Consider the following 26,548-nt stretch of genomic DNA (forward strand, 5'->3'; position numbering starts at 1 on the left):
AGTATGCTTGTTTCCAAACTTACATTCTTGAAATCTTAAGGCCATGAAAATGCCTGGAGTTTGAAAGCAGGTTGAGCTTGAGAGGGGTTAGGCCTCCTCCCCTTACATCAATCTGGGCAGCTGTTTTATATATCGAGTTTTCACATAGGGGTTCTTTTGCAAAAAATGTTTTCCTCTCATTAAAAAAGGAAGGGGGGGGGGGTGAAAGAGAGAAAGCCATTTTTTTTGAAAAAGGACTTAATGATGTTTGCAATGCCATCTGAATCTAGAATCCTGCAGTTGAGGAAACGAACTTGTCAGAATCACATTATAAAGGAGGATCCCTTTTTCCCTTCATCCTATCACTTCTCATACAAAACAAGACATTTGGGTTCTGAGATCAGTGTTGTAAATAATGTGTCAACATTTCCAAGATGAGTCCCTTCCACATACACACACAGGCACCCAGCCTATTTATAATGAATCCTTTCACAGCACTGTAGGTAAATTAATTAGCATAAATTAGTTATTCTCCAAATGGTGTGGCCCTGGGCCCAGATGACCAGAATACTGTGAGATGGTTAGAAAAGAGAGCCTCTGCTGCCCACCAGTCTTGTGTGTTCCATGGAAGAGCAGATTGAGGCCTCTGGATGTGGAAGCAAATACATTAATAGCTTTTGGATTAGGAGGGTTGCAAGGGTGGTTGCCGGGCAGAGGGAGGGAAGGAAGGGGAATGAGGGATCACTGCTCGGAATCCTGCCTTCTTCCTTGGAAACCTGTCATTCACAAACCCAATTATGTGCAGGTAGCATGTCAACTCTGACAGAATGAAACCAATGCACACTTTATATGGCCTTTTTTTTTTTTTTTTAATGAAATCCTGCTATACTAGCAGGTTCTATTTTCATAAATGTCTTTTTTTTTTTTAAGCCAAATCATAGATTTCCTCCACACACCCCTGAAGAGCTTTAATCAGTGTGTTGGAAGACAGAGCCATTGGGTGTTGCTATGTACATTTTACCAAGAGGGGGAGAGAGACATGAGGATCAAGAGAAATCCTTATGGCCTATCTCTGACCCTCTGCTCCTTTCTGAGCATCTGGGCCTTGGGTTCCCCATTTGTAAACAGGGGTTATTAGATTAGTCTTTCCAAAGGCTGTCATGGACTCACTCAAAGATTGAAAATTCTTTGCAAATAAAAATGCCTTTCCACGGGAGTGCCTGTTAATTATCAATGAGAAGTAGAAGGCAAGCAGCTAGCAGGGAAAACACATGAGGTCCTCATGGTTTTGATTTAACATTTTGTTTTCTTTTTTCCTTTTTCTTTCTCTTTGATTTTGATATTTCTGAATGTGTTTGTTGTTCAAGGGCAAAAGGGTATTCTGTGGTTGGGGTCAAGTGCACCTTCTGCAGTTAATTGTTGGGGTTTGGGGTCACGTAAATCCTATTTTGAGTCTCTGTTCCGCTCACCATTTCGGGTTTACTTTGAACATGTTGCTTGATCCCTCTGGGCCTTTGCTTTCTTCTCTGGAAAGTGGGGATAATATTTTCTTTCTTGGAGGACTGGTGTACAAATCTGAACTCATGAGTGTAAGGTATGCGTAAGCCCAGTGCTGTGTGTTCTGCCCATGTATGCACCCTCGCAATTCAGATCACCCTCATCCTGATTCACCTTTCTTGTATTCCTGAGCACTTAGCATCTTTAATGTGCTATTTGACCAAATTATTCATTATGTGGATTGCTCAGGTCCCAGGAGGGCAGAGATCATTGTTTTGGTTAGGTATCCCAGGTACAAGAGCAGTGCGTGCCTGGAACATGGTAGGTACTTGATGGTTGTTGAGTGACAAAATAGGCCCTTAGCCATCTCCCCTTTCTCTGTTCTGTTCATAGTTCTACTCAGTGAGATTCATTCTGGATCTGGTTCTGTATTCTGTATTTTGTTATTTTCTTGTCTTTTTTTCTTTTCCTGGGACTTCAGTTCGTTAGATTATGTCCTTCAAACATTAAATATTGCACTTTTCCCTGCAGTGCCGAATACATGAGTTGCACAGATCAATATTTTGGAGGCTGAGTTTGGCAAAAAATCTTTTACATTTTGTTTGAAAAGTATGACTTTCTAGTATAAACCATAAGTCACCAAAGAGCTTCCTAAACTTGCTAAAACACACTGAGTTTTTTTTTTTTTTTCTCTTAAGTCATTAACTGGTATAAAAATAACTGGAGAGGAAAATCCCTGACCACTTCCTAACACCCTTGACTTCTTTACAGTAGCTGGTTAATTAAAGAGTTACTGTTAAAATGGGCTCTGACTATTTTTAAAAGCAGCAGCCAAGGTTTGGAAGAAACCCCTTTGAGTTTGGAGATGCAAACCAGATCCAAGTGTGCATTCTGTCTGTGTATATTTTCGATCTGATGAAAAGCAGGAAGTGGGAGAATCTGACAAGCCTGACTTGGCTGAACTAAACTGATTTTGTTTCTTGAGTACATTTTGGTGTCAAATGTTAGGCATAAGACATTAATAGAGTGAGGACAAAAACCAACTGATCATCTTAATAGTTGGAAAAAACATTTGACAAAACCCAATACCCTTCTGTCATTAAAAAAAAAAAAAAAACACTCAACAAACTAGCGTAGAAAGAATCTTCTTCAACTTGATAAAGGGCATCTACAAAAAGCCTAGAGCTAAATAATACTTGATGGTGAAAGATTGGATGTTTTTCCTTAAGATCAAGAACAAGACAAAGATATCTGCCACTGCCACTTCTGTTGACCGTTGTGCTGAAGGTTGTAGCCAGGGCAATAAGGCAAGACAAAGACATAAAAGGTATCAAATTGGAAAAGAAAGAATAAAACTATCTCCATTTGTAGATGACATGATCTTGCATATGGGAAATGCTAAGGAATACAAACACATACACCATACTCTTAAAACTGAAAAAAACTAGTTCAACAAGATCGTATGATGGAAGATCAATGTACAAGCATTCTTGGTGTTTCTATACCATAACAATGTGAAAAGGAAATTAAGCAAACAATTTTACAATAGCATTAAAAGAATAAAATACTTGGGAATAAACTTAACAAAAAATATGTAAGACTCATGACAGAAAACCATAAAATAGCATTGAAAGAAACTAAAATAGACTGAAATAAATGGAAAGACATCTTTCGTTCATGAATTGGAAGATCTAATATTGTTAAGATAGCAGTATTCTCAAAATTGATCTCTAGATTCAGTGCAATTCCTGTTGGAATCCCAGCTAGATTTTTTGCAAAAAACGGGCAAGTTAATCCAAAATTCATATTTTATGATACAAATGCCAGGGACCTAAGAGAGCCAACACAATTTTTTTTAAGGACAAAGCTGGACAACTCATATTCACAATTTCAAAACCTACTGCAAAACTACAGTAATGAAGACAGAGTGGTAATGGCATAAGGTAGACAGAGAACTCAATGGACTAGAACTGAAAATCCAAAAATAAACTCTTACATTTATGATCAACTGATTTTTGACAAAGACACCAAGACAACCCAAAGGAAAAAGAATCGAGTTTTTAACCAATGGTGCTAAGACAGTTGAATAACTACATGAGTATGAAGTTGGACTCCTAACTTACACCATGCATGAAAACCAATTCAAAATGGAATATAGACCTAAATATAAGAGCTAAAGCCGGGGATCCTTGGGTGGCTCAGCGGTTTGGCGCCTGCCTTCAGCCCAGGGCGTGATCCTGGAGTCCCGGGATCAAGTCCCACATCAGGCTCCCTGCGTGGAGCCTGCTTCTCCCTCTGCCTGTGTCTCTGCCTCTCTCTTTCTTTCTCTCCCTGTGTCTCTCATGAATAAATAAATAAAATATTTTTTTAAAAAGAGCTAAAGCCATAAACATCTTAGATGAAAACATAGGAGTAAATCTTTATGAATTTGAGTTAGACAAGGTTTCTTAGATGTGACACCAAAAGCACAAAGCATAGCAGAAGACTTTATCAGAATAAGAAACTTTGGTGCTTCAGTAGTCATATCAAGAATGTGGCAACCAGGGGCGCCTGAGTGGTTCAGTTAAGTATCTGACTCTTGATTTTGGCTCAGGTCATGATCTCAGGGTTGTAAGATCAGACTCTGAATCAGGCTCCATGCTGCTTAAGATTCTCTTCTTTCTCTGCCCGCCCCCCCCCAATACAAATAGATAAATTAGTTAGTTAATTAATTAAAATAAAATCCCAAAGGCCTATGTTTTTTAAAAAAAAAAAAACAGACTTGGAAGTGTTCATACAATTAAAAAAAGAAGTGAAGACCACCCACAAAATGGGAGAATATTTTTACAAATCTTATTTCTGATAAAGGACTTATATTCAGAAATATATATATATAAAGAATGCTTATAATTCAACAAGAAAAAGACAACAATTTTAAAAATGGACTAAGACTTTTTTTTTTAAGATTTTATTTATTTATTCATAGAGACACACGGGGATGGGGCGGGGGGGGGGGGGGAGGCAGAGGGAGAAGCAGGCCCCATGCAGGGAGCCTGACGTGGGACTCGATCCTGGGTCTCCAGGATCACACCCCAGGCTGCAGGCGGCGCCAAACCGCTGCGCCACCAGGGCTGCCCGGACTAAGACTTTCAATGGACACTTCTCCAAAGAGGAGAAGTGTATTTAATAAAAATAATAAAAATTTAATTAAAAAAAGTGTATTTAATAAAATAAAAAGATGCTCAGTATCATTAGCTATTAATGAAGTACAAATCAAAACCACAATAAGATGGACACTTCTCCAAAGAGAAGTGTATTTAATAAAAATAATAAAAATTTAATAAAAAGAAGTGTATTTAATAAAATAAAAAGATGCTCAGTATCATTAGCTATTAATGAAGTACAAATCAAAACCACAATGTCACTCCACACCCACTAGGATGGAAACAATGGAAAGATATTAACAAGTGTGGCAAGGATATAAAGAAAATAAAACAGTCATTCATTAATGGTGGGAATATAAAAACGGTGCAGCTATTTCTGAAAAACAGTTTGACAGTTCCTCAAAATGTTAAACATAAGGTTACCATATGACCTAGCAATTCTACTCCTGGATATATACTCAAGAAAATTGAAAACCTGTGTTCACACAAAAACACTTGTATATAAATATTTAGAGCAGTATTATTCACAAAAATAAAAATAGTGGAAATAATCCAAATGTCCAACTGATGAATGGATGAACAAAATGTAATATATCCATTCTCTGGAATATTATAATGCAATAAAAAGGAAGGAAGGATTGTCACATGCTACAACATGAATTAATCTTGAAAACATCCTACTCTGTAAAAGAAGCCAGTTTCAAAAAACTACATATTGCATGATTCCATACATATGCCTTTCTAGAACAGGCAAAGCCACATAGAGACAAAAAAAAAAAAAGAAAAAAAAAAACAGATAAGTGGTTGTCAGGGCCTGGGGTTGAAGGGGAGAGGATTGTGGAAAGTCACTGCTAACGTGCCTTGGGTTTCTTTTGGGATGATGAAAACATTCTACCATTAAATAGTGGTGAGAGTTTTAAACTCTGTGAATGTCTAAAAGCCAGTGATTTGTACATTTTAAAATGATGACCTTTATGGTACAGGAATTCTATCTTAACAAAGCTGTTGTCAAAAAATTAGGCATATGTGGGGATTCTGAACCCTCTCATTGCCTCAATAAGATGCTACTGAAACTAATCATAAAGATCTGAGTACCACGTAGAACAGCTCATTTTCTAAAAATTTTCCTCCTTGATTTCTTTTTCTTCTCTTTTTCATTGGTAGAAGCTAGAAATGCTTTTGTACTGCTGACATCAACCTTTTTACTGCTTCATCATTTTTGTAGCCATGGAAAAGGGAACAGATGGTAACCTTAAAAGAGAAATGTTCAACTTTGGGGAGAGATTTTATCTTTGGCTGCTACCTTTTGAAATAATTCACATGCATGATCCTCTTATACTGTATTTAAAAAAAAAAAAAAAACAACCAATGTGGGAAAGATTTGGGTTTCTGATTGGAATTTCAAACCTATGGGGATATTTACTAGAGGTGAAAATGTCTTTCCCATGAGATCTTAGGGCCAGATTTGTTTGGTGGGAAAATATATTCTTACTCTTTTTCTTAAAGAAAACCTCGCGGGCAGTTCTCTTTAAAACCTTCCAGAGCTGGTCGCTCAGTGGTTTAGCGCCACCTTCAGCCCAGGGCGTGATCCTGGAGACACAGGATCGAGTCCCACATCAGGCTCCCTGCATGGAGCCTCCCTGCATGTCTCTCTGTGTCTCTTGTGAATAAATAAATAAAATATTAAAAAAAAAAAAAACTTCCAGGGCAGCCCGGGTGGCTCAGCGGTTTAGCGCCACCTTCAGCCCAGGGCGTGATCCTGGAGACTGAGGCTCGAGTTCCACATCCAGCTCCCTGGATGAAGCCTACTTCTCCCTCTGCCTGTGTCTCTGCCGCTCTCTCAGTGTCTCTCATGAATAAATAAGTAAGATCTTAAAAAATAAAATAAAACCGCCTAAGCTTCTAGGAAATGCAAATGGTATGTTGTCAGCATTTGTTAAGTCCCCTGGTAATATTTCTGATCATCATATGTATTATGTCGATTTAATTACTATTCTAGTTAAAATTGTAGTCATGGTCCCTATCCAGTGCTCTAATAAAAGATATTTTGACATGATTTTTGGGATATTGATTTAGAAGAAGAGGTGGGAGTCCATGTTCAAATATTCTCATCAGGCTTACCTGGTGGCCTCTGACCTTTCGTGACATTTCCACATGTGCAGCACCACACCTTCAAGAAGACAGGCATGCTGTGGAGTACCGCTTTAGATGCTCTTGCCAAAAGCCAGTTGCCAAGGAATGTGTTTATGGTTTGGGATCCAAGGGCTGGTGACTGGCAGCCAGATGATCAATGGTTTCTTTTACCTTCCTTCTTACCTCCTACCTTTGCTGCTTGCAGGAAGATCTGCCTACACTGCAAGTGCCCTCAGGAGGAGCACATGGTGACAGTGATGCCCCTAGAGATGGAGAAGACTGTCAGCAAACTCATGTTTGACTTCCAGAGGAACTCCACATCAGATGACGACTCGGGCTGTGCCTTGGAGGAGTACGCTTGGATCCCGCCGGGGCTGAAGCCTGAACAGGTACCATTCTTGATGGGGAGGGCAAGTGTGGTTTGGGCTGTTTTTCTTTGTCCTGCCCATCCTTCTTCATTCCAGTTCAGAAGGAAGAGTTCATTTTGCTGATTCAGACAAGTGGCTGGGGCTCCACGGGTTGGCGACATCTGGGGCACCAGTGGGTACTGAAGAAGAGAAAAGAAACTGAGTCCTGTGTGGGCCATTGCTCATTTGTTCTGGGTTGCTATTATTCACTGTCAACAGAAGATGGAAACTTCTCAGAAATGTTGGCTTTGAGACATTAGGGAGGGAGACTTGATTTTTGGAGAGGGAAAGGGAGTGCTACATTGGCCAATAGTCTTAATGATTCTTTGTTAAAGGAGAGTGAGGAAATAAGGATTTGCCTTATTCCTCCCAGTGATATATGCTGTGTTTAATTCTAAGTTCAGCCTTGCTTTACAAAGAAAGACATTGGCATTTCCTGAAATATTTGGCAATACCTACAGGCCATAAGTATTATTGGCTCGATTAGATGAACTTTGTTTCTTTCACTGCATTTTTCTCAATAGTATATACACTCTTCGCTTTGTATTTCTATACTTGGGGTTTTCTCTTTCACCAACCTTCTGTTGGTTTAGAAGCTGGACACTTTTCATGGTCCTGGAGAGCTCCACCCCTATTTTTGCCTTGTGACACAGAAGATGGCTTTCTCTAGTGATCTTTCCCTATGGCTGACAGAATGTTTTGAAGCTTAAAATACCCCAAAATTTTGATGTCAGGAACTTTCAGGATGATAAGTCTTCCAGGAAATGTTCTTTGTGATTAGGCAAGGCTGAAGAATTTGCAAACAACTCAAGAATGGACCCTCAGTAACATCCCTTTGGCCATTTCTCATTCTCTTCTTCTAGTATTTGAGAGCACAAACTGGCACCTGAAATCAAGTACACAGGCAGGATTTGCTTAGCTAGAAAAGTATTATTTAAAATTTTGAATTAGGGGGAGGTGGGCAGGGGGTTGGGGTGACTGGGTGATGGGCACTGAGGGGGGCACTTGGCGGGATGAGTACTGGGTGTTATGCTATATGTTGGCAAATTGAACTCCAATAAAAAAATTAAAATAAAATTTTGAATTAGTTACTAATTCTTAAAAATTAGGAATTTTTATGTAGAAATTCATATCGATGTCTGAAGAACTGAAGATCTGGCATCTCATCCCTGCAAGGATTGGTGCTGGCCAGTTAGCTGAGCGCTGGCCATTCATTCTAGGCAGTTGGATCTCTCTAGGTCACCCAGCCACTTTGTGTTACCTTCCTAAGCTCTGAAGACATTTCATTTTTTGTGATCTCTTTTCTCATTCTTCTAAGGAAGAAAATGTTATAGAACAGAAAACATTCTCAGAAAATAATCTCCACGAGGATTTGGGGAGTTCTGTGTTGAGATATTAGCTGCAAGAAATAAGAACATTTTCTCTCAGTTTGCAGGTTGTTATATCTTTATTTCCTTCTGTTTTGGTGAAGATGGTATTATTAAAGAGTAAGCTTCAGAAGAATGAGAGTATTTGATTGAGTTTGTCTGAACACTCAAAAGAGGTGGTGGATGACTGAATATCTTTGTTTGACATCACCATTCTGCTGCCAGTGTTTGAGCATGGAGTTTTCACACCTAGATACATCTGTGAGCTTGTTTCATTTTCTTGCTAACCTCATTTCCAGCAGCTTCTAAGAGACCCATCTTTCTTTTGTTCACATTGCTTTCTACTAAAAACTGGCCCCTGAAATTCTGAAGTTAAGCTATTTGGGGTTTCCTGCTTATGTAGAAGACCATGAAACATTATTCTGAGATTTTCAGATGCAGGGAAAAATTTCTGTTGGCTTAAGAGAACAGACAGTTGCAGAAGCTGGGGTCTTGGTTCAGTTCACAATTCCAAAAGTGAATGCGGATAGTGTTTTTGAGGGCCGCTTGACTCATCCAAAATGAACGTTTTGGGGAAACAAAAACCAACTTTCTTTGATTTGTTTGACAGAAAACAATTAATGCTATTAAACAAATGGTTTTAATTATGTCCATTGAAAGGATATTCCCATCTCTTATAATTCTGCTATTCCTTGGATGGTTTTCTCTATTCCCTGAATTTATTCAAACCTATGTGACACAGATGGTTAGGAAGGGCAGTTGTTCTCTAGAGAGAGACTCTCTCTTCAAGCTGTTTGAAGGGCTGTATATTTGCCTAATAAAATAGGAGTCTGTATTTAAAGGTATTTGAAGGGATCATGCTGCATAAGAGAAATGGGGTTCAAATTTTAAAATTACGAGATCTTTTAAAATCTATTACTTATGGAACTACTTATAGATTTAAAGATTTTTTAAAAGCTGTGTAGAATGTTTTAAGATTAGACAAATTTGAAACCCTGAATGCCTTTCACTAAAAATTCTGATGTTTAATATCATGTTTAGTTGTCTCTGATTTAAGAAACTTCATTTTTCTATCAAGAGAAATTACAATGAAAGTTGAATGCTTTGTGCCACAGGCGAAATACTAAAGACCAGTTAGGGTTGAGAGTAATGTGCTTTCATTTCTGGTAGAAACCTTTCATTTTACTCCCTGATCATGGGGTTGGTAATATACTTTCAGGTGATACTCTTTATTATTCTATTTCTTCTGAGAAATGCCTTCAATTAAATATAATGCACACGGAAGTCACCTCCCACTTAGGGAGGTGTTTTTGAATAGGGGCATTTAATTTCATAAAAACCTACTACTGCAAAACCCAACCATCTTAAAGTAATGTGAAAAGTGATAAATATAATAGATGATGCCAGAAAGGAAGAGCATTTATGCTGTGATTCTTAATGACTGGCCTAAAAAGTCATGAGTGAGGTTGCTCCGATCCTCCCCCCTTTGTTCACTTCTGATGTTTCTATGACATCAGAAAGCCCTCCAGTACCTGAACTGTCCTAATTGCCCATCCAGTTTCTTTAAAGCTCCAGTTTGTCTTCAAATCAGTTTATAGTATGTGCCCCATCTTATAGAGCTGTTATTGTGATAAATTTACAGTAGATGGTACTTCAGAAAAAAAATTGGAGGATTTTTAACAAGCCATGAGACAAGCAAATGGTGGCCACCTGGGTGGTTCAGTGGTTGAGGGTCTGCCTTTCGCTCAAATTGTGGTCCTGGGGTCCTGGGGTTGAGTTCTGCATTGGGCTGCCCACAGGAAGCCTGTTTATCCCTCTGCCTGTGTCTCTGCCTCTCTCTCTCTGTGTGGGTCTCTCATGAATAAAGAAATAAAATCTTTGAAACAAAAGAAAAGAGAGGCAGGCAAATGGTGAACATGATTTCTGTACCTGAGCACTATTGGAATTCTGGGCTGGATAATTCTTTGCTGTTGGGGCTATCCTGTGCAGTGTAGGATGACTAGCAGTTTCCTTGTCTTCTACTCATGAGATACCAGAAGCACACAACACCTGTTCCTCTAGACTTTGAGGTGACCCAACCTCTCTCCAGGCAGTGCCCAGTGATCCTGGGGGTTAGGTTGGGCACCCCAGTTGAGAACCACTGAATGAAAGTGATGTTGAAACCTAAAGGATCTGTCAGCAAAAATTCTGGCCCAATCAAAACATAAAATTCTGACTCACATCAGCAGACATTTGTTTGAGTACCTACCATGTTCTAGCTCCAGTTTAATAGCTGCTCCCTTGTAACAGGGTCAAGTATTTGGCAGAGGGAAAACATGGTGATTCCTTGCTGCTTGAACAGGGGCCAGTGCTCTCCGAACAGACCCCATGGTGCTCAATAAGACAAAAGAAGAATCTGAGTGTTATGAGGAGCAGGCAGTGGTGGGTGGGTCACCTTTTGTTCTCCAAAACAGAAATCGCTTTTTGATTAAGGAAAGCTGGCTTATTGGAAAACAAACAAACAAACAAACCAGAAAGAAGAGAAAATATAAAACACCTAAGGAAGTGGATCAAAATCCTCCATCATTCCACCAATCCAGGAGTATTGTTTTGTAACCTTTATTGTATGCATGTAGCAAGTATCTTTGTAATAGGAGTACTTTCTGTTTTGTTTTGGACAAAAATGTGATGACGCTGTCCACTTACTCTGACTTTTGTTTCACTTCATGTATTATGAACATTTTTTGGTATCCGTGTATTTAGATCCAACTTATCCTTTCGGAGGTTGTCTGGTCTTCACTGATATTTTCTAACCTGGAAAGGTACCATCCACCACTAGGGAGCATTTGGAAATGTATGTTCAGAAGGGGGTACTTTGTCAAAATAACTCTACTAGCATTAAAATGGGTAGGCTTGGATGCTTAACATCCTGATAATTACCAGATGATTCTGCGCAAAGAAGCAGCCACCCCTCCCGAATGCCAAGAGTACCACCCCTGAGCCAAAGGTCTATTTTTGACTGTGTGCCTTGTTGGCAGCTTTCTTCCACATTAAATAAGATGGGCAGTAGCCCTCCGTCTTGCACATTCGCCTATTCCTCACAATTCTTAGAGGCAGAATGGTCTCATGTAAACCTTTTTAAGGCTTTTGATTTATGGTGACAAACTGCTATCTGGAAAGTTAACTAACTGGTAAGTCCTCTGGGTAGACAGTCTTCATTACGACCATGTCAATTTGGTTTTTTTTTTTTTTTTTTTTTTCTGTTAATTCTACTCATTACTCCATGCAAACCTGAAGAGACCATCAGGTTGTGTCTCCTGACTTGTGTCTCCTTTCCATCCATGTTTTGGATGCTCTAGGGATCTGTGGAAGATTCTCAAATATGAAGGCACCAATCCTTGGTACTCCAAACATTAGTAATATCACCTTGACCTTTACTGTGGTTTTGCTCATAAAGAGTGGTGATTCAGTTACTTCTCCAGAAGTACTTGCACATCAAACCAACATAGGAAAGATGAAGATATCAGGGGTAATTGTCTGATGTTTGGCTTTTTTTTTCTTTCTTTTTCTTTTTTAAGATTTTATTTATTTGAGAGAGAGGAAGGGAGAGAGAGCATGAGCAGGGTGGAGAGACAGAGGGAGAGGGAGAAGCAGGCTCCCCACTGAGCAGGAAGCCTGACACAAGGCTCGACCCCAGGACCCCAGAATCATGACCCGAGCCAAAGGCAGACACTTAACTGGCTGAGCCACCTAGGTGCGTCTGAGCCACCCAGGTGCCCCTGATGTTTGACTTTCATAGTATTCCACAACATGTGGCAAAGCAGACCATCCAGTAGTACCTACAGGAGGGGGTGAATTAGTTGGTTTTGAGCTCTATGTAAGTCTACAACATCTCTCTTAGAGGTACATAAAATTCTGTGTTTGACTTTCAAGGCAGTGACTTTTGCTCATCCATCAAGTATCAGATTAAATGTGTTTCCTCAGGGAGCTTCTGTGGCCATTTTCTACTTCCAACAGAAGATTAGGTCCCCAGTTACATACTCTGTAGCAATCACTGCTACTACTACTTAAGACTTTTCAAAAAAAAAAAGACTTTTCAAACATAATTAGATACTTACTGGTGTAATTATCTGTTTGATATTTGCCTCCTCCACTCTGCTCTAAGATCCAAGAGGGCTGGGATCGTGTCTGGTTTGTTCTTCAGGAATCCTCCACCTCCTAGCACAGAGCCTGACCATGGCAGCCACCCAGCTAATAGTTGATAAGAGACAGGCAGATGACTGGGGTCCTCTGCAGAAGCAGAAAGGCTCAGGATAAAAAGTCTTCAAAATGTTCTTCTACATTAAGGATGGTTCTGTATCAATTTTTCCTACTCCCCTAACCATCTCGATTACTTCAGAGTTTTCTCAGCCAACAAGGGGCAGGAGATGGGTGGCCTCTCATGAAGGACTGTGCTCTAACACACACATGAAGCAGCACTGCTAGCTCCAAGACCCAGATCTGGAGCCAGGTGGAAAGAGCCAAGGGCCTGGCAGGGAGTCACTTGTGTCCCAAATGTAGGGAGCCCTTTGGGAGCCACAGGGTGAAGAGGAAGCAGCGTGGTCCAGAGGGAAGAACCTCACCTCTAGAGTCAGACCCAACTGGCTGCTGCTCCCTCTCTTTCTGGCCTCAGCAAGGATGTTTGGCTTCCAAAAGCCTCGGTTTTCTGATGATGGTGATGATGGTGATGATGATGATGATGATGACGATGACGACGACAACAACAGTGCGGAAAATTATTAACACCTGTTATTTGCCCACTAGTTTTTAACTTTGCTTACATGATCCTGTTTCATTCTGGAAACAGCCTTATTTGGTAATTATTATTCCTGCCTATGTTTCGGAGATGAATAAAGCAAGGCTCAAAGAAATTAAAACACATGCCCGCGGTCACACAGCTGAGCAACAGAGACAGATTCAGCCTCAGGCAACCCGACCTGCGTACCGATACTCTCAGAGCTGTGGGCCACAGGAGCTGCTCTGGGTCCCGAATGAGGGATGCACACAGAAGGTGCTAGATAAAATGGTTGTCACCTTACTGCCCTTCCTGTGAAGCTGTGGTGACACGGATGACTATTGCCCCGAGCAGGCAGGAGGAGGGGGGAAGGGATCTTTAAGCCACCAGGACAGGGGAAGGTTAGGTGGGGGTGGAGGAGGTGAGTGGAGCATAGGCTTAGCAGGAGTCCTAGATCCCTTCCCAGCCTTCTCAAGGACTTCAGTAAAATCATTTTTAATTCTGCAATACAGAGGCCTTCCTGTTCCCTGGGTTGTCTGCTGTGTGAGTGTTGTAAAGGTGCACCGTCTTTCTGATGAAGTTCTGGCTCCACTCAGCCAGAGCAACTTGGACAGGGCCCACCTGGAGCCACCCTGACCATGCGAATTCTCTCATGCACCCAGCAGGTTTCTGGGCTGCCTGCTGATAAAAACAGCTCTGCCGCCCACTTCCCTCCATGCCTGAGGAGGTCTCCTGCAACATCCCGGTCACCAGGCCTGGGAGGAGTGAGTCCCTGGGGCATCTTCTGTAGGCTGCTCTGAGTGCAAAGAGAGCCTTTCCAAGAAGAATATTCTACAAATCAACCCACCCTCACCCCCCCACCCCCCCACCCCCACCCCACTCCCCGGGAATCAACAGGTCAGCAGGAGGCATCACTCCTGGTCTGGCCTCTCTTTGTCACTTAGAGCATTTTTAGGACCTGTCTCTAACGAGTGAGCTTGGCAGTGTTCCACGGGATTGCATTCCCCCCTGAGATTGTGGATTGCATTCCTCCTGAGAGTGTATGGAGTGAATCAGAGAGTATGCTGGAGAATTTTGTCGAAAGGAAATAGCAGTTGGGCTTTTTTCATGCACTCATTCACTTATCCAAGAGATACTAGCATTTAGCTATTATGCTTCAGGCACTACTCTAGGCACTAAGGATAAAACAGTAAACAAGATAATTAAGGTTTCTACTAGATTGTAGTTGCAAGGGGGTGGGTGTTAGAGACATAAATTAGAAAATAAATCAATGTTCAAGATAATCCAAGATCAAAAAAAAGATAATCCAAGACTCTGATAAGTGAAAAAACAATGATGTTAATAATGGCGATATGAACATTTGGCATCAGGCATTACCCTAGGTGCTTTACAAGTTGTGTCCCAGTTAATCCATACCATGAAGAAAATACAGCAACTTCTGTGATAATGGATGTGGGCTGGAGTGTTGGAGGGACCAGCTAATCTAGACCAATTGGTCAGGAACGGCCTCTCTGGGGAGGTGGTATTTGAACTATTGCTGAAGGACATGAAGAAGCCGGGCATGCAAAGATCTAGCTTCACAGATGGTACACGACCCACTTGTATGAAGCTCAGAAGTGAAACGAAATCGCTACCAACTTTGTATTTGCTTGAAGATATTGGGCAGGGGGTCATGAACGGCTTGGGGAGAGATGAATGGAGCCCATGCAGTGTCCAGCTCTCGCCAAGGCATCCAAGGATGTGAAGGCTGCAAAACCCCACTGTCTTTTTGGTTGCCCCATCACACCTATCACCACCTTGATGTTTCTGCCTGCAGGTGAAAATAAGGCAACAGAGGGCCCCCATATGGATACTCCCTGTAGGTTTATGTCTGCGCGTTTTGTCAGATGCCCTAACCTTCTCAAATCTGAGCCTGTTGGTGGGAGTCTCACATTGTCTTGTCCACTGCCTGTGCTTGGTGCCTAAAATAATGTCTGATACATACTACTCATTCAGTAAACAGATGTCACCTGAAAAAACAATTGCATCTACTCCTTGTACAAAATATCCCTCCCTTTTGCAGGGAATATCTTGCCACCCAGAGGGGATCAGACACTCGACCAGGTTGCCACAGGTAATAAAGGGCAGAACCACGATTCACACCAGCTGTCTTTGCAACTCCAGTGCCTGTTGGGGCTCTTCCTCCTCCACCCCTCTTTCTTCTGTGGCGATCCACCCAGGATATCAGATCCAAGGAAGCAGACTTGGCATGTGTTAGAAGAGCAGGCAACGTGTGCCACACAAGGCTCTTTCATTCTTAGGGGAGGGACGTTTCTCCTAATCTCAGGTTGACTCTGGTGACTAAGGGATTCTTTTCTCCACCTCCTGTTGCTCCATCATTGCAGGAAGCAGGAAACTTCAAAGGCTGATTTTCCCCATCAACAATCTCTGTTTATCTCTGGCTCCTCTCCCGCTCTCATTCTGGCTGACAGCCCACATGGTGAGAACCACATTTCCTCTACTTCGCGCTGTGGCCCTCGTGTTCCTAGGCAGTATCACATACCTGGGCACTCAACAGTGATACTCATTCATTCAGCTTATGTTAATGGAGTGCCAACTGTATGCCAGGCAATGAGAGGCAGCCGTGAACAAACAAGTATCCCTGCCCTTCTAGAGTTGGCATGAGAGCAAAGGCTATGGACAAATTAGCAATTTGTCTGTACAAGTGAATGAGACACTTTTAGAAAATGATTCGTGCTGGAAAAGCAATAAAAATGGGAGATACGATTTAGAGCCAGAGAGGACATACTTTTTCTTGAAGAGCCATAGAGTAAATATTTTAGGCTTTGGAGGACATATAATCTCTGTCTCAAATACCCAATGCTGATATTGTAGTGGGAAAGCCGTCATAAACAGTATGTAGATGAAGAGGCATGGCCAGATAACGATAAAACTTTATTTACAAAAATAGTCAGCAGGCCTGATTCGACCCAAAGGCTGTAGTTTGCTGGTCCCTGATTTAGAGAAGCTACTTTAGATGGGGTAGCCAAGGAAGGCCTCTCTGAAGAGATGACATTTGAGCTGAGTTTTCCTTAGAATGATGGTTAGAGGGGATCCCCAGGTGGCTCAGCAGTTTGGCGCCTGCCTTTGGCCCAGGGCGTGATCCTGGGGACCCGGGATCAAGTCCCACATTGGGTTCCCTGCATGGAGCCTGCTTCTCCCTCTGCCTGTGTCTCTGCCCCCCGCCCCCCTGTGTGTCTCTCATGGATAAATAAATAAAATCTTTAAAAAAAAAAAAAAAAAAAAAAGAATGATGGTTATTTTACCCACATTTTGTCAGCCAGTCCAGTGGTTTTCAAAGTATGGTTCCTATACCAGCAGTGTTAACACCACCTAGGTACTTATTTAAAAATGCATATTCCCAGGCTCTGTCCCAGCCCTAGTGAACCAGAACTCTGAAGGTAGGCTAATTTTTTTTTTTTTTTTGACAAGGATTTCAGGTGTTTCTGATATGTGCCGAAGTTTGAGAACTGCTGCTCTAGGGTAATGGAAAAGCCAATGTTAGAAATATATGGAGCCAAATCTTGGCTCTACCAGTTATTAGCTATAGCTATGGACCTGGAGTGCCCTGAGCTTCACTCACTCTGAATGTAAAATGAAGAGGCTTATACCCAAGTCTGAAGTAGCTGTGACTACAGACTAATTCAGTTTCTCTCTAAAGACCCTAAAAGATGCTGACCCATAGTTGATCCTTATTGAGTGGCAGCTACTGTCATCACTAAGGTCATTATTTGGGTCTTCAAGATGTTGCAGCAGAGTTAGTTGCCTGTGGATAATAACAGGGAATGAGCCCCAGAAGCTATTCCCTTCCATCTCCAGCATCTTGCCCCTGACCCACGTCTCTTGAATATGGCCTGAATACAAGGCTGTTTGTTTGTTTGTTTTAAATTTTATTTATTTATTCATGAGAGACAGAGAAAGAGAGGCAGAGGCATAGGCAGAGGGAGAAGCAGGCTCCATGCAGGGAGCCCGATGTGGGACTGGATCCCAGGACTCCAGGATCACATGCCTCTAGGTTGAAGGCAGACCCTCAACTGCTGAGCCACCCAGGCATCTGCCAAGGCTGTTCGTTAAAGGAGAATTCAGGATGTTTTCAAAATCCTTTTCGTTGATCCTGTTCCTCAGCTTTCCCCTTGGCCTGTTAACCCAGAAATTGCTCTGGTCTCTGTTACTGTAGAACCATGAGCTTTACAGCTGTGACTCACTCCTGGGCTGGGGCCACGGTACCAACAACCAGTTTTGCCATTCATTTTCGGGCTATTGACAGTTTGTTCTCTTTAATGTGTGAAGCTATTTATGTCAAGAGGGATGGGGGCTGGCAGCTCTGGGGGAAGGGAGAGAAGAATGACAAAGTGGTTCATCTCTCTAGGCCTGCTGGGTGGTCCTGGTTCCTAAGAAGGGAATGTACAATCAAATCAGCCCTCTAAGAATGTCACAAACACCATTATTAGACTCACCAGCCGTTTGTACCACCATCTTCATTTCATTATTCTATCAGTGCATGCTGAGCTCAAAAATGGAATTTCATGGCTGCAGTGGGATGCATGGCTCTCCAACTGGATTGGATTAAATTTCTTCTAAGCGGCCTCTCCTACGTTCACCTTTGCTGTCACTCATCCTTATGCTTTCTGAGCAGTGTGAGAGGTGAGTGGGGAAGGGAGGTAGAAGGAGGCCCCAGAGCGATCTCCCGCACAGTTCTCAGGATACCAGTCACATGAACGATGGATGCTGTGTTGATCTTGGCTCCAGAAATGCACTGACATCATCACATGGCAATGGGAAATATGCCTGTGTGCAGTATTCAATAAAACTGCCTGTTAATGAACTTGTTTTCAATGGAGCTGTCAGAGATGGGGCTAGAAGCTGGGTTCAGGCTTCAGGGCCTCTACTAGATCAAATCAGCAGCCTTGTGGCCAGGTTCCATGAGCAGGGCCTTGTCAAGACTTGTGTGTAGAGTGTGATGCCTGGAGAAACCAAGACTCCTTTGCAAACATAGTAAAGGAGAGCTGCCTTTGGGGTTTCTAGCTCTCAAGATGGATGGCCCAGCCTTTACATAAAGCATTCTGGGATCCTTAGGATGGCAAGTAGGCCCTGGGACTTGGACTTCCTGCCTGAATTCACAGCTGCCCACACTTTCTGTGGACTGAGTGGCCTACCCCGTGAGTGGATGTGACAGTTGATTTACTATCAGGATGATCTCTGCCTTATTACTCATGAGATATTTTGAGTAGTTTCATGGGATTGTTGGATGAGTTTACCATCAAGTCAATTAATAACTCATCTTCTCCACCTATTCATCTGTTTCTCTGTACATTCATTTATTCACTTTGCACTCAGCCATTTATTCATTTGACCTTTAGTAAATAATCATTACCTGCAAGCCCTTCGTGCAGGTGTGATCCCAGTGTGGCTGTTTTCTGACTCCAGTGTAAAACTGGAGCTTCCCAGCCCCTGACTTGAGATTTTGCTCCATGTGACATGGACTCATTCACAGGCAGATGTAGACAACTGTCTTTATGGAAGACTCACACAGACTTCAGGCTTTGTGCTGATCTCTTGTCACTTCTTTCTTTGAAGTATCTATTCTTCTCAGCTCATAGTATTCCAGAGCGTGAACTTTGACACCCACTCGCTCTGTGTTCAAATCCTACTGTGCTGCTTCCAAACATTGACCAAGTTAGTTTGCCTTCCTGAGCTTTCCGTTCACCATCTGAAAAATAAGAATATCATTATCTAACTATAGCATGGTTGTAGGAATTAAATGAGACAATACCTTAAAGATGGGGCTTTCTTTTTAATAGTGAAAAATCGAAACCACATGTCTATCCATAAATGAGTAGGTAAAGTGTGTTGTATTCATATAGTAGAATACTATATGAATGAACTCTTGAGACATGCAACCACATGAAGGAATCTAAAAATCATTCTAAGTGAAAGAAGTCAGACCAAAAAATTATATAGTGTGATTCCATTTATATAAAACTCTAGAAAATTTAATCTATAGTGACAGAAAGCAGATCAGTGGTTACAGATAGGAGAAGTGGGGAGAGTGGGAAGGAGAAATGGCAAAAAGGAAGAGGAACTTTTGAGAGTAATAGGATTTTTTTCTCTATCTTGATTATGCTGATGGTTTTGTGGTTATATATGTATACACATATATATAGTGTGACATATATGTCAAAATTTATCAAGTTATATTCTTTGAATATGTGCAGTTTATTGTATCTCAATCTAGTGACTGAATGAACTTGCTCTTTAGCAGAAAGGAAGGAAAGCATCTTCTCATACCAATGGTGAGTTCTTCTGAGGGTTCTGTGGTTGCCTCAGAAATTAATGGAGCCTCTTGGCCAAGTGCTATCAGAAAGAATTTGCTTAGTATTAATTATGCACAATAAAAAAGGAGATTGGAGACCGAAATTCATCAATATCCAGATGGATGGCACTAAAAAATCAATTCCACAGACTGGCTCATTTCATCATCTGTAAATTCTCTAGGACAGTGCTTAATATTTAGTTGGCACTCAGTAAATAGAGGTGGTAGTTGTTATTGCTATGGCTGATTAAAACTCAGTGATCAGATCTTGCTAAGAGAAGCTAATTATTCAGGCAGTTTCTAAATCTGAATTTTCTGCGCCAAATGGATAAATTCATAAGCTCTTGCTTGAGAGGGAATCAGGGCTGCCATATACAGTTATACAGTTTGTGCACTGCACAAAGCTTCCCGGCCAACAGGGTGATTGGAAGCTGATATTCATCTGTGCTCTGATGATTCCCCAAAGGAGGAGTACCTCTTGTTTAGCATAAGGCACCTTGCAGCTTACCTTGCTGTGATGCAGGACCTTATCAAGAGATTGGGGGATTTTTCTAATTTGTACTTAGGAGGGTATCTGTGTAATTTCCATAAAGGTACCAAAAATCTAGCAGCCACATAGAAGAGACTGTAAACATTAACTAGCCTAGCTCATTGATGACTTTATTTCTCATTTCCCTGCAATCCTGGGGTTTTGGGAAACCTCTTGTCTGACTCTTGCCAAAGGATATTAGAAGAAGTGATGATATTCCCATCCTCACTGTCATTGAGTGATTGGTAGCAGAAAGGAGGGAGGTTTCTTCCTCTTCTTTTTTTTTTTTTTTTTTTTCAGTTTTGATGATCAAGATTGTGAATACTTCATGCTCTTTTCTATTTTCTCCTTTCTCTTTCACATTTAAAAATCATTGCAAGCATCATAGCCTTGGACAGAGAGGTAGGCAGGGAAAGTAATTCAAATACCAACCAACCAATTTTGCTAAGCACTTGGCAACTCTTTTCATGTTTGAAGAAGAAGTTCAGATCAGTGTGGATAAATTTGACATTGAGCTTGTGCATGGTTTTGAAGCATCCATCTTCTCCTGGACCCCGTTGCTATGTGGATAATCAAGAATTCATCTGGATGATGAATATTACATAAGAAACAGCTCTGTTGAAATAAGGTCTGTGGGTGGTCTTTCCCAGGCATAGGGATTAAAAGCCAGAACAGTGATACCCGACACACCAGGAACCTGATCCACATCTGCCACTCTCTGTCTATATTTATGATTGGAGCAAGTTCTTTTACCTTGGTGAAGTCACTTTTCTTCATTTATAAAATGAAGTAGTAATGGTTCCTGCTTTATAGGGCAACAGTTACAGTACCTGGCATTTTAAGAAGCATTAGATAGAATTACTGATTGAAAAGTCCAGTTGGTGTGAAAACACTTTTCTTGGAAAGGCCCATCTGTGATAACAAAACTGAGATCTAAGTCTAAAGTGGTAGTCCAGAGAACGGGGAGAGAGAGTGGGCAGACACAAGAACTGTAGAAATAAGACCACAGAAATTACTGAATCTAAACCGTGCGTTTGGTGCTTAAGAACACACTCTGAGAGAAAGCATATGATTTGCACATGGTTACATAAAGCCAGAATTTAAGGAGCAGTGTTTATTTACTTGACCACTCTTCCCTCTACAACATCAGCGAAAATACTTAAGGACTGTAGATCTGACAGATAGATGGGAAAAAGGGTATTCAAATCCAGAAAAAGTTATGTATCAGAAAATTCAGTTTCAGACAATGACCTTAACCAAGTTTTAAGCACCTTATCGCTTTCGTTTCTCCTTTGGAAAAAAGAATATTAAATCTTTCTTCCCAATATAAAGTAAGAATAAAGAAGGTAATGTTTCCAGATCGTTAGAAAAAATCATGGTAGGGTTAGCAATAATTACTATTGATATAATAACCTCCTTTGCCTTCATAATTGTTTGCTTTTTTAATTGTTCTGTGCCTGAGAGAGGGTTCTTAAAATCCCTCATTGTATTTATAGGTTTGTTTATCCTTGTATTTCTGTTTTTGCTTTATACGTTTTGAGGCTATATTTTGAGTACCTACATGTTTATGGTTACACTATATTTTTCTAGGTGTTTCCATTTATTATTTTGTGGCATCCTTTTTCAGTATTTTTTGCATTTGATTTATTTTAATAAAATCATTTTTAAAGGGCAGCCTGGGTAGCGCAGTGGTTTAGCGCCACCTGCAGCCCGGGGCGTGATCCTGGAGACCCAGGATCGAGTCCAACGTCTGGTTCCCTGCATGGAGCCTGCTTCTCCCTCTGTCTCTGTCTCTGTCTGTCTGTCTGTCTCTCTCTCTCTCTATCTCTCCTCTCTGTGTATTCTCATGAAGAAATAAATAAAATCTTTTAAAAAATCATTTTTATAGTTTTTATTTTTATTTTTACTTTTTAAGATTTTATTCATGAGAGACACACAGAGAGAGGCAGAGACACAGGCAGAGGGAAAAGCAGGCTCCATGCAGGGAGCCGGACATGGGACTCGATCCCAGGTCTCCAGGATCAGGCCGTCGACTGAAGGCGGCGCTAAACCACTGAGCCACCGGGCTGCCCCATTTTTATAGTTTTTAAAAAGCTATGAATGCTGCATTAATAATATTTTCCTGGAACATAAGTAATGAACCAGTGGCAATTACAAAGTGATCAACAATTGTATCACTAATAATTTTGAAATGACCAAGGATCAGATCATCAGTTGTAACTGATTATCACTACTAATTATATTAACTTAAATTCTAGTTTGTATAATATTAACATTGTATACCAACTTCCTTTTGGTGAGTAATTGCAAGAATGTGCCTTTTCATCCCCTTATTTCAACCTTTTCTTATGGATTTCAGTAAGCAGCATATGATAGATAATGTGTTTTTCTTTCTAATCCAAACCGATAATCCATCTTCTAATTGATGGATATAATATATTTACATTTGTTATGATAACTTAATAATTCTTACTACCACTTTTTGTTGCTTTGTGTTTGCCATCTTTTTCCTCTACTTTTTTCTATTTTCTTCTATTTTTTAATAGAAGTTTCCTTCATTTTCCTTTACCTTTGGAAAGCTATGGAGTATATTCCTATTTTTGTAGGGGTGGCTAACCATTTCTTAACATTCAGCCATGCTGGATCCCTTGCCTCTGTTTAAGTACTCTGGGCTCCCTTCAACGTCAGGGTATTCTCCTGTCATGCATTTTAAACAAGTATCAGTGTTCCATCCTCCTCTTAACTGTGACATACAACTTATGTGATATATTTTTAGTACCATTTCTTAGATTACTTATAGAAGATTTTTTCCTCCCATCTTGAAAAGCCTGCATGGCAGTATGCTTTTCAGCCACCTCATTTGAGTTCATATTGCTCGAAGCATGAGTAAAACAATTTAAAACCAAAATTGTATTAATACTAGTAATTTTGAGATCATCTCATGTCTATTTTACATCTTTATTCCCTTTTCTTAGCATAGATAAGAACATATTTGGAAACTCCCCATTTTTACAGGTCTGCTTTCTTAAAAATGTATGAGTAAAATTGAGGCTTTGCTTTTCTTTTTCATACATTTTCTGCTGATTTCCAAAAAAGTTTTAGAGGAATGTTCAGTAAACTATAACAAGAGTAAAGAAGGCTATAGGCAACAAAGGAATATATTGTGATTATGACAGAGTACCAAGACTATGGGGTACTACTGCAAATATACAATATTGTTGGCTAAGCGCATAATGATATCTACTGTTTTTTTACTTGAGATGGTGATGACATGTGGATGAGCATTGTTTTATACTAGATTGTCAGTATGCTGAACAGTGCCTGCCAGAACTACCTATCTGGGCTGAGCCGAGCTGATATTGAGTTCTCTGTTCTTGCAATCAGTGGCTAACACTTTTGATTCTTCTCATGCCACTTCTAGAATAATAAAGAAACTGTCTTGAGTGAGGAAGAGATACTATATAATGGAAATTCTATGATCTGTGAAATGTTAAGTTAACGCCCTGAGGCTGGAAAGTCAGGAGAAATAACTTGCCCAATTATCAGTGGCGATTTATCACATGGGTCTTCTCTGTGAAAAGCTGAGTTCCCACATCCTCCCATTTGTTATAGATACTGATGGCTGGGGCCAGTGTCTCCTCTGGAATCCTTAATTGTCTTATTAAAAAGAGAAGGAATGTTGCTTATAAAAAGACTTAAATGTAAGTGTAGATATATTGTCTGACTCATTTTTTTCCCTACTGATTTTCATCAGAATTTCAGAGAAGTAATGCTGAAGAAGAACATTTGGTCCCAACATGTAATAAAAATTACTCTCAAGTAGTCAAGTTCATAGAGACAGAAAAGACAATGACAGTTGTGCAGAGCCAGTGGAGGGGAGGGCTGTGGAAGGTGCAGGAAAAGTTCTGGAGATGTATGGCGGTGATGATTGCCCACCAATGTACTTAATGCCACTTAAACATGGTTAAAGTGGTAAGTTTTATATTATGTGTATTTTACCACAAAATAAATACATAAAATGATAGTAAACTAATAAGATTTAAAAATGTACCCTCAGCAATTGGAGCAATCATTTCAAGGACCACATGGTCTTTGTTGGGGATAAACTTGAACACATTATCTTCTCTTGCACAGACCTCAAAGAAAAAACTTCATCTAGCCTGAGTTAGTTCTTATGATTCTTACCACATAACATTCAAAGCATGCACATTACCAAATGGCTGTTGATTTCTACCTTCTTTGGAGTTCCATTTGGTCCATGTAGTTTTCATGATTAAGCAGCAACTCTAGCCTGTTCATTATTCAAGGCTTTAGCAGGAATCTCAAGCTTGAAGAATGAACTGTGACTGCATTGGCCATTTATTCATCAAATACTTAGAGCAAAGTGTAATCCTGTGACTAGTTTATAAGGACAGTGTAGTGAATTGGAAAGAGAATAAGCTTTGAAATCAGACCTAAATTGGAATCCTGAGTAAACCCCTTACTCCTGAACAGGTCAAGTAGATTAGAATCTAGTTGATTCTCATTATTCATGGAGTATTTGCAAATTCACCTATTCATCATCAAAATTTGTCACCCCCAAATCAATACACAGCACTTTTGCAGTTATTCCCAGACATGTGTAAAGGGGTGAAAAAATTGAGTCACCCAACATGTACGTTGCCAGTTGAGGTTGAATGAAGCAATGCTCTGCCTTTTGTCTCAGCTCTCATAAAATAAAGAAGCATGCTCTTTGTCGTCTATTTAGTGCTACATGTTTTGCACTTGGTGATTTCACTATTTAAGTTACATCTCAAGCTCAGTGCTGAAGTGTTGTCTAATGTTCCCAAAGGCAAGAAGCCTGTCAGATGCCTCATGGAGAATATATGTTTGATGGATAATAATAGATCTTCACTCAGCATGAGCTATAGTGCTGTCGACCATGAATTTAGTGTTAGTGAATCAACTACATATATGTAGTTAAAACAAGGTCATGGATTTATGACAAAATGTGACCACCGACAAAATGTGACCAGAGGCTGGCAGGAATTTCCCTTAGGAGCAGTGGTTTACTATTCACTACTTCAATGTTTGCTATTACTTTTCGAATATAACTACCATGAATAAAAAAAATTGACTATACTTTCCTTTCCAAAAGGTAGTATCTTATTCATATACCACTCGTCTTTCTCTACTATAGTGAGCATTAGGGCTATGCACAAATGATTGACTCCTTCCAGGCACTTGAAAATTACTCCTGTGCAAATTAGGCATGAGCATGTGACTTGCTTTAATCAATGAAATATACACAGAAGTTGGGTGTTTCACATCCACATAAAAGCATTTAATTGCCAGTGTTCAGCTCCAACCTCTGTTTTCTCTGCTGCCATGATTATGGAGACAGATATTAATATATAGCCTCGATTACCTGGATCTCAGCCTACTATATCAGAGATATAGTATAAGTGAGAAGTAACACTGTGGTATGGATAAGGCTTTCATATACAGAAGAGATAAAAAACTCCTATAGCTCAACAACAAAATTAAAAAACCACAATCAAAAAATAAGCAAAGAACTTGAATAGAGACTTTTTCCAAAGAAGATCAACAAATGACCAATAAACACTTGAAAAGATGCTTGACATCCTTATTCATTAGAGAAATGCAAATCAAAACCCCAATGAGATGCCATTTCACATCTACTAGGATGCCTATAATTTTTGAAAATGGGAGATTAAAAAATAATTTTAAAAATTTAAAAATTAAAATAAAATGGGAGATAACAAGTGTGGGTGAGGGACTTCTGGGTGGCTCAGTGATTGAGCATCTGCATTTGGCTCAGGTCATGATCCCGGGGTCCTAGAATCAAGTCCTGCGTCAGGCTCCCCACAGGGAGCCTACTTCTCCCTCCACCTATGTCTCTGCCTCTCTCTCTCTGTGTCTCTTGGTGATTTCACTATTTAAGTTACACTCAAGATTTATTTATAAATCTTATTTATTTAATAAATATTAAGTTACACTCAATATTTATTTATTTATTTATTAAATAAATAAATAAATAAATAAATAAATAAATAAATAAATAAATAAAAATCTTCAAAAAAAAAGTGTGGGTGAGGAAAGGAAGAAGTTGGAATCCTTGTACATGTACACTGGTGGTGGAAATGGCAAACACTGTGGAAAAGAGTTTGAGGTCTTCAAAAAAATTAAACACATGATCTGACAACTCCACTCCTACGTGTATACCCAAACAACTAGAAGCAGATTCAAACAGATATTTGTACACGATACAAGTACACATTGAAGCATTATTCACAGTAGCCAAAAGGTGGAAACAACTCAAGTTTTACCAACAGATGAATGGGTAAACAAAATGTGGTATAGTCATGCAGTGGAATAGTATTCAGCC

The 26,548-nt window shown here is 40.3% G+C and overlaps 1 protein-coding gene across 10 annotated transcripts in view; it reads left to right on the forward strand.

Annotated features, from left to right (window-relative positions):
• Positions 1-26,548, forward strand: part of PRICKLE2 (prickle planar cell polarity protein 2) — a 322,311-nt gene that overhangs the window by 225,578 nt on the left and 70,185 nt on the right. For all 10 annotated transcript variants that reach the window (XM_038565922.1, XM_038565929.1, XM_038565923.1 and 7 more), the window contains one exon: positions 6,958-7,141. In XM_038565922.1, the coding sequence (XP_038421850.1) occupies positions 6,958-7,141 (184 nt within the window). The remainder of the gene's footprint in view (positions 1-6,957; positions 7,142-26,548) is intronic.

Source organism: Canis lupus, chromosome 20 (assembly GCF_011100685.1).
Source record: "Canis lupus familiaris isolate Mischka breed German Shepherd chromosome 20, alternate assembly UU_Cfam_GSD_1.0, whole genome shotgun sequence".
Classification (NCBI taxonomy): domain Eukaryota; kingdom Metazoa; phylum Chordata; class Mammalia; order Carnivora; family Canidae; genus Canis; species Canis lupus.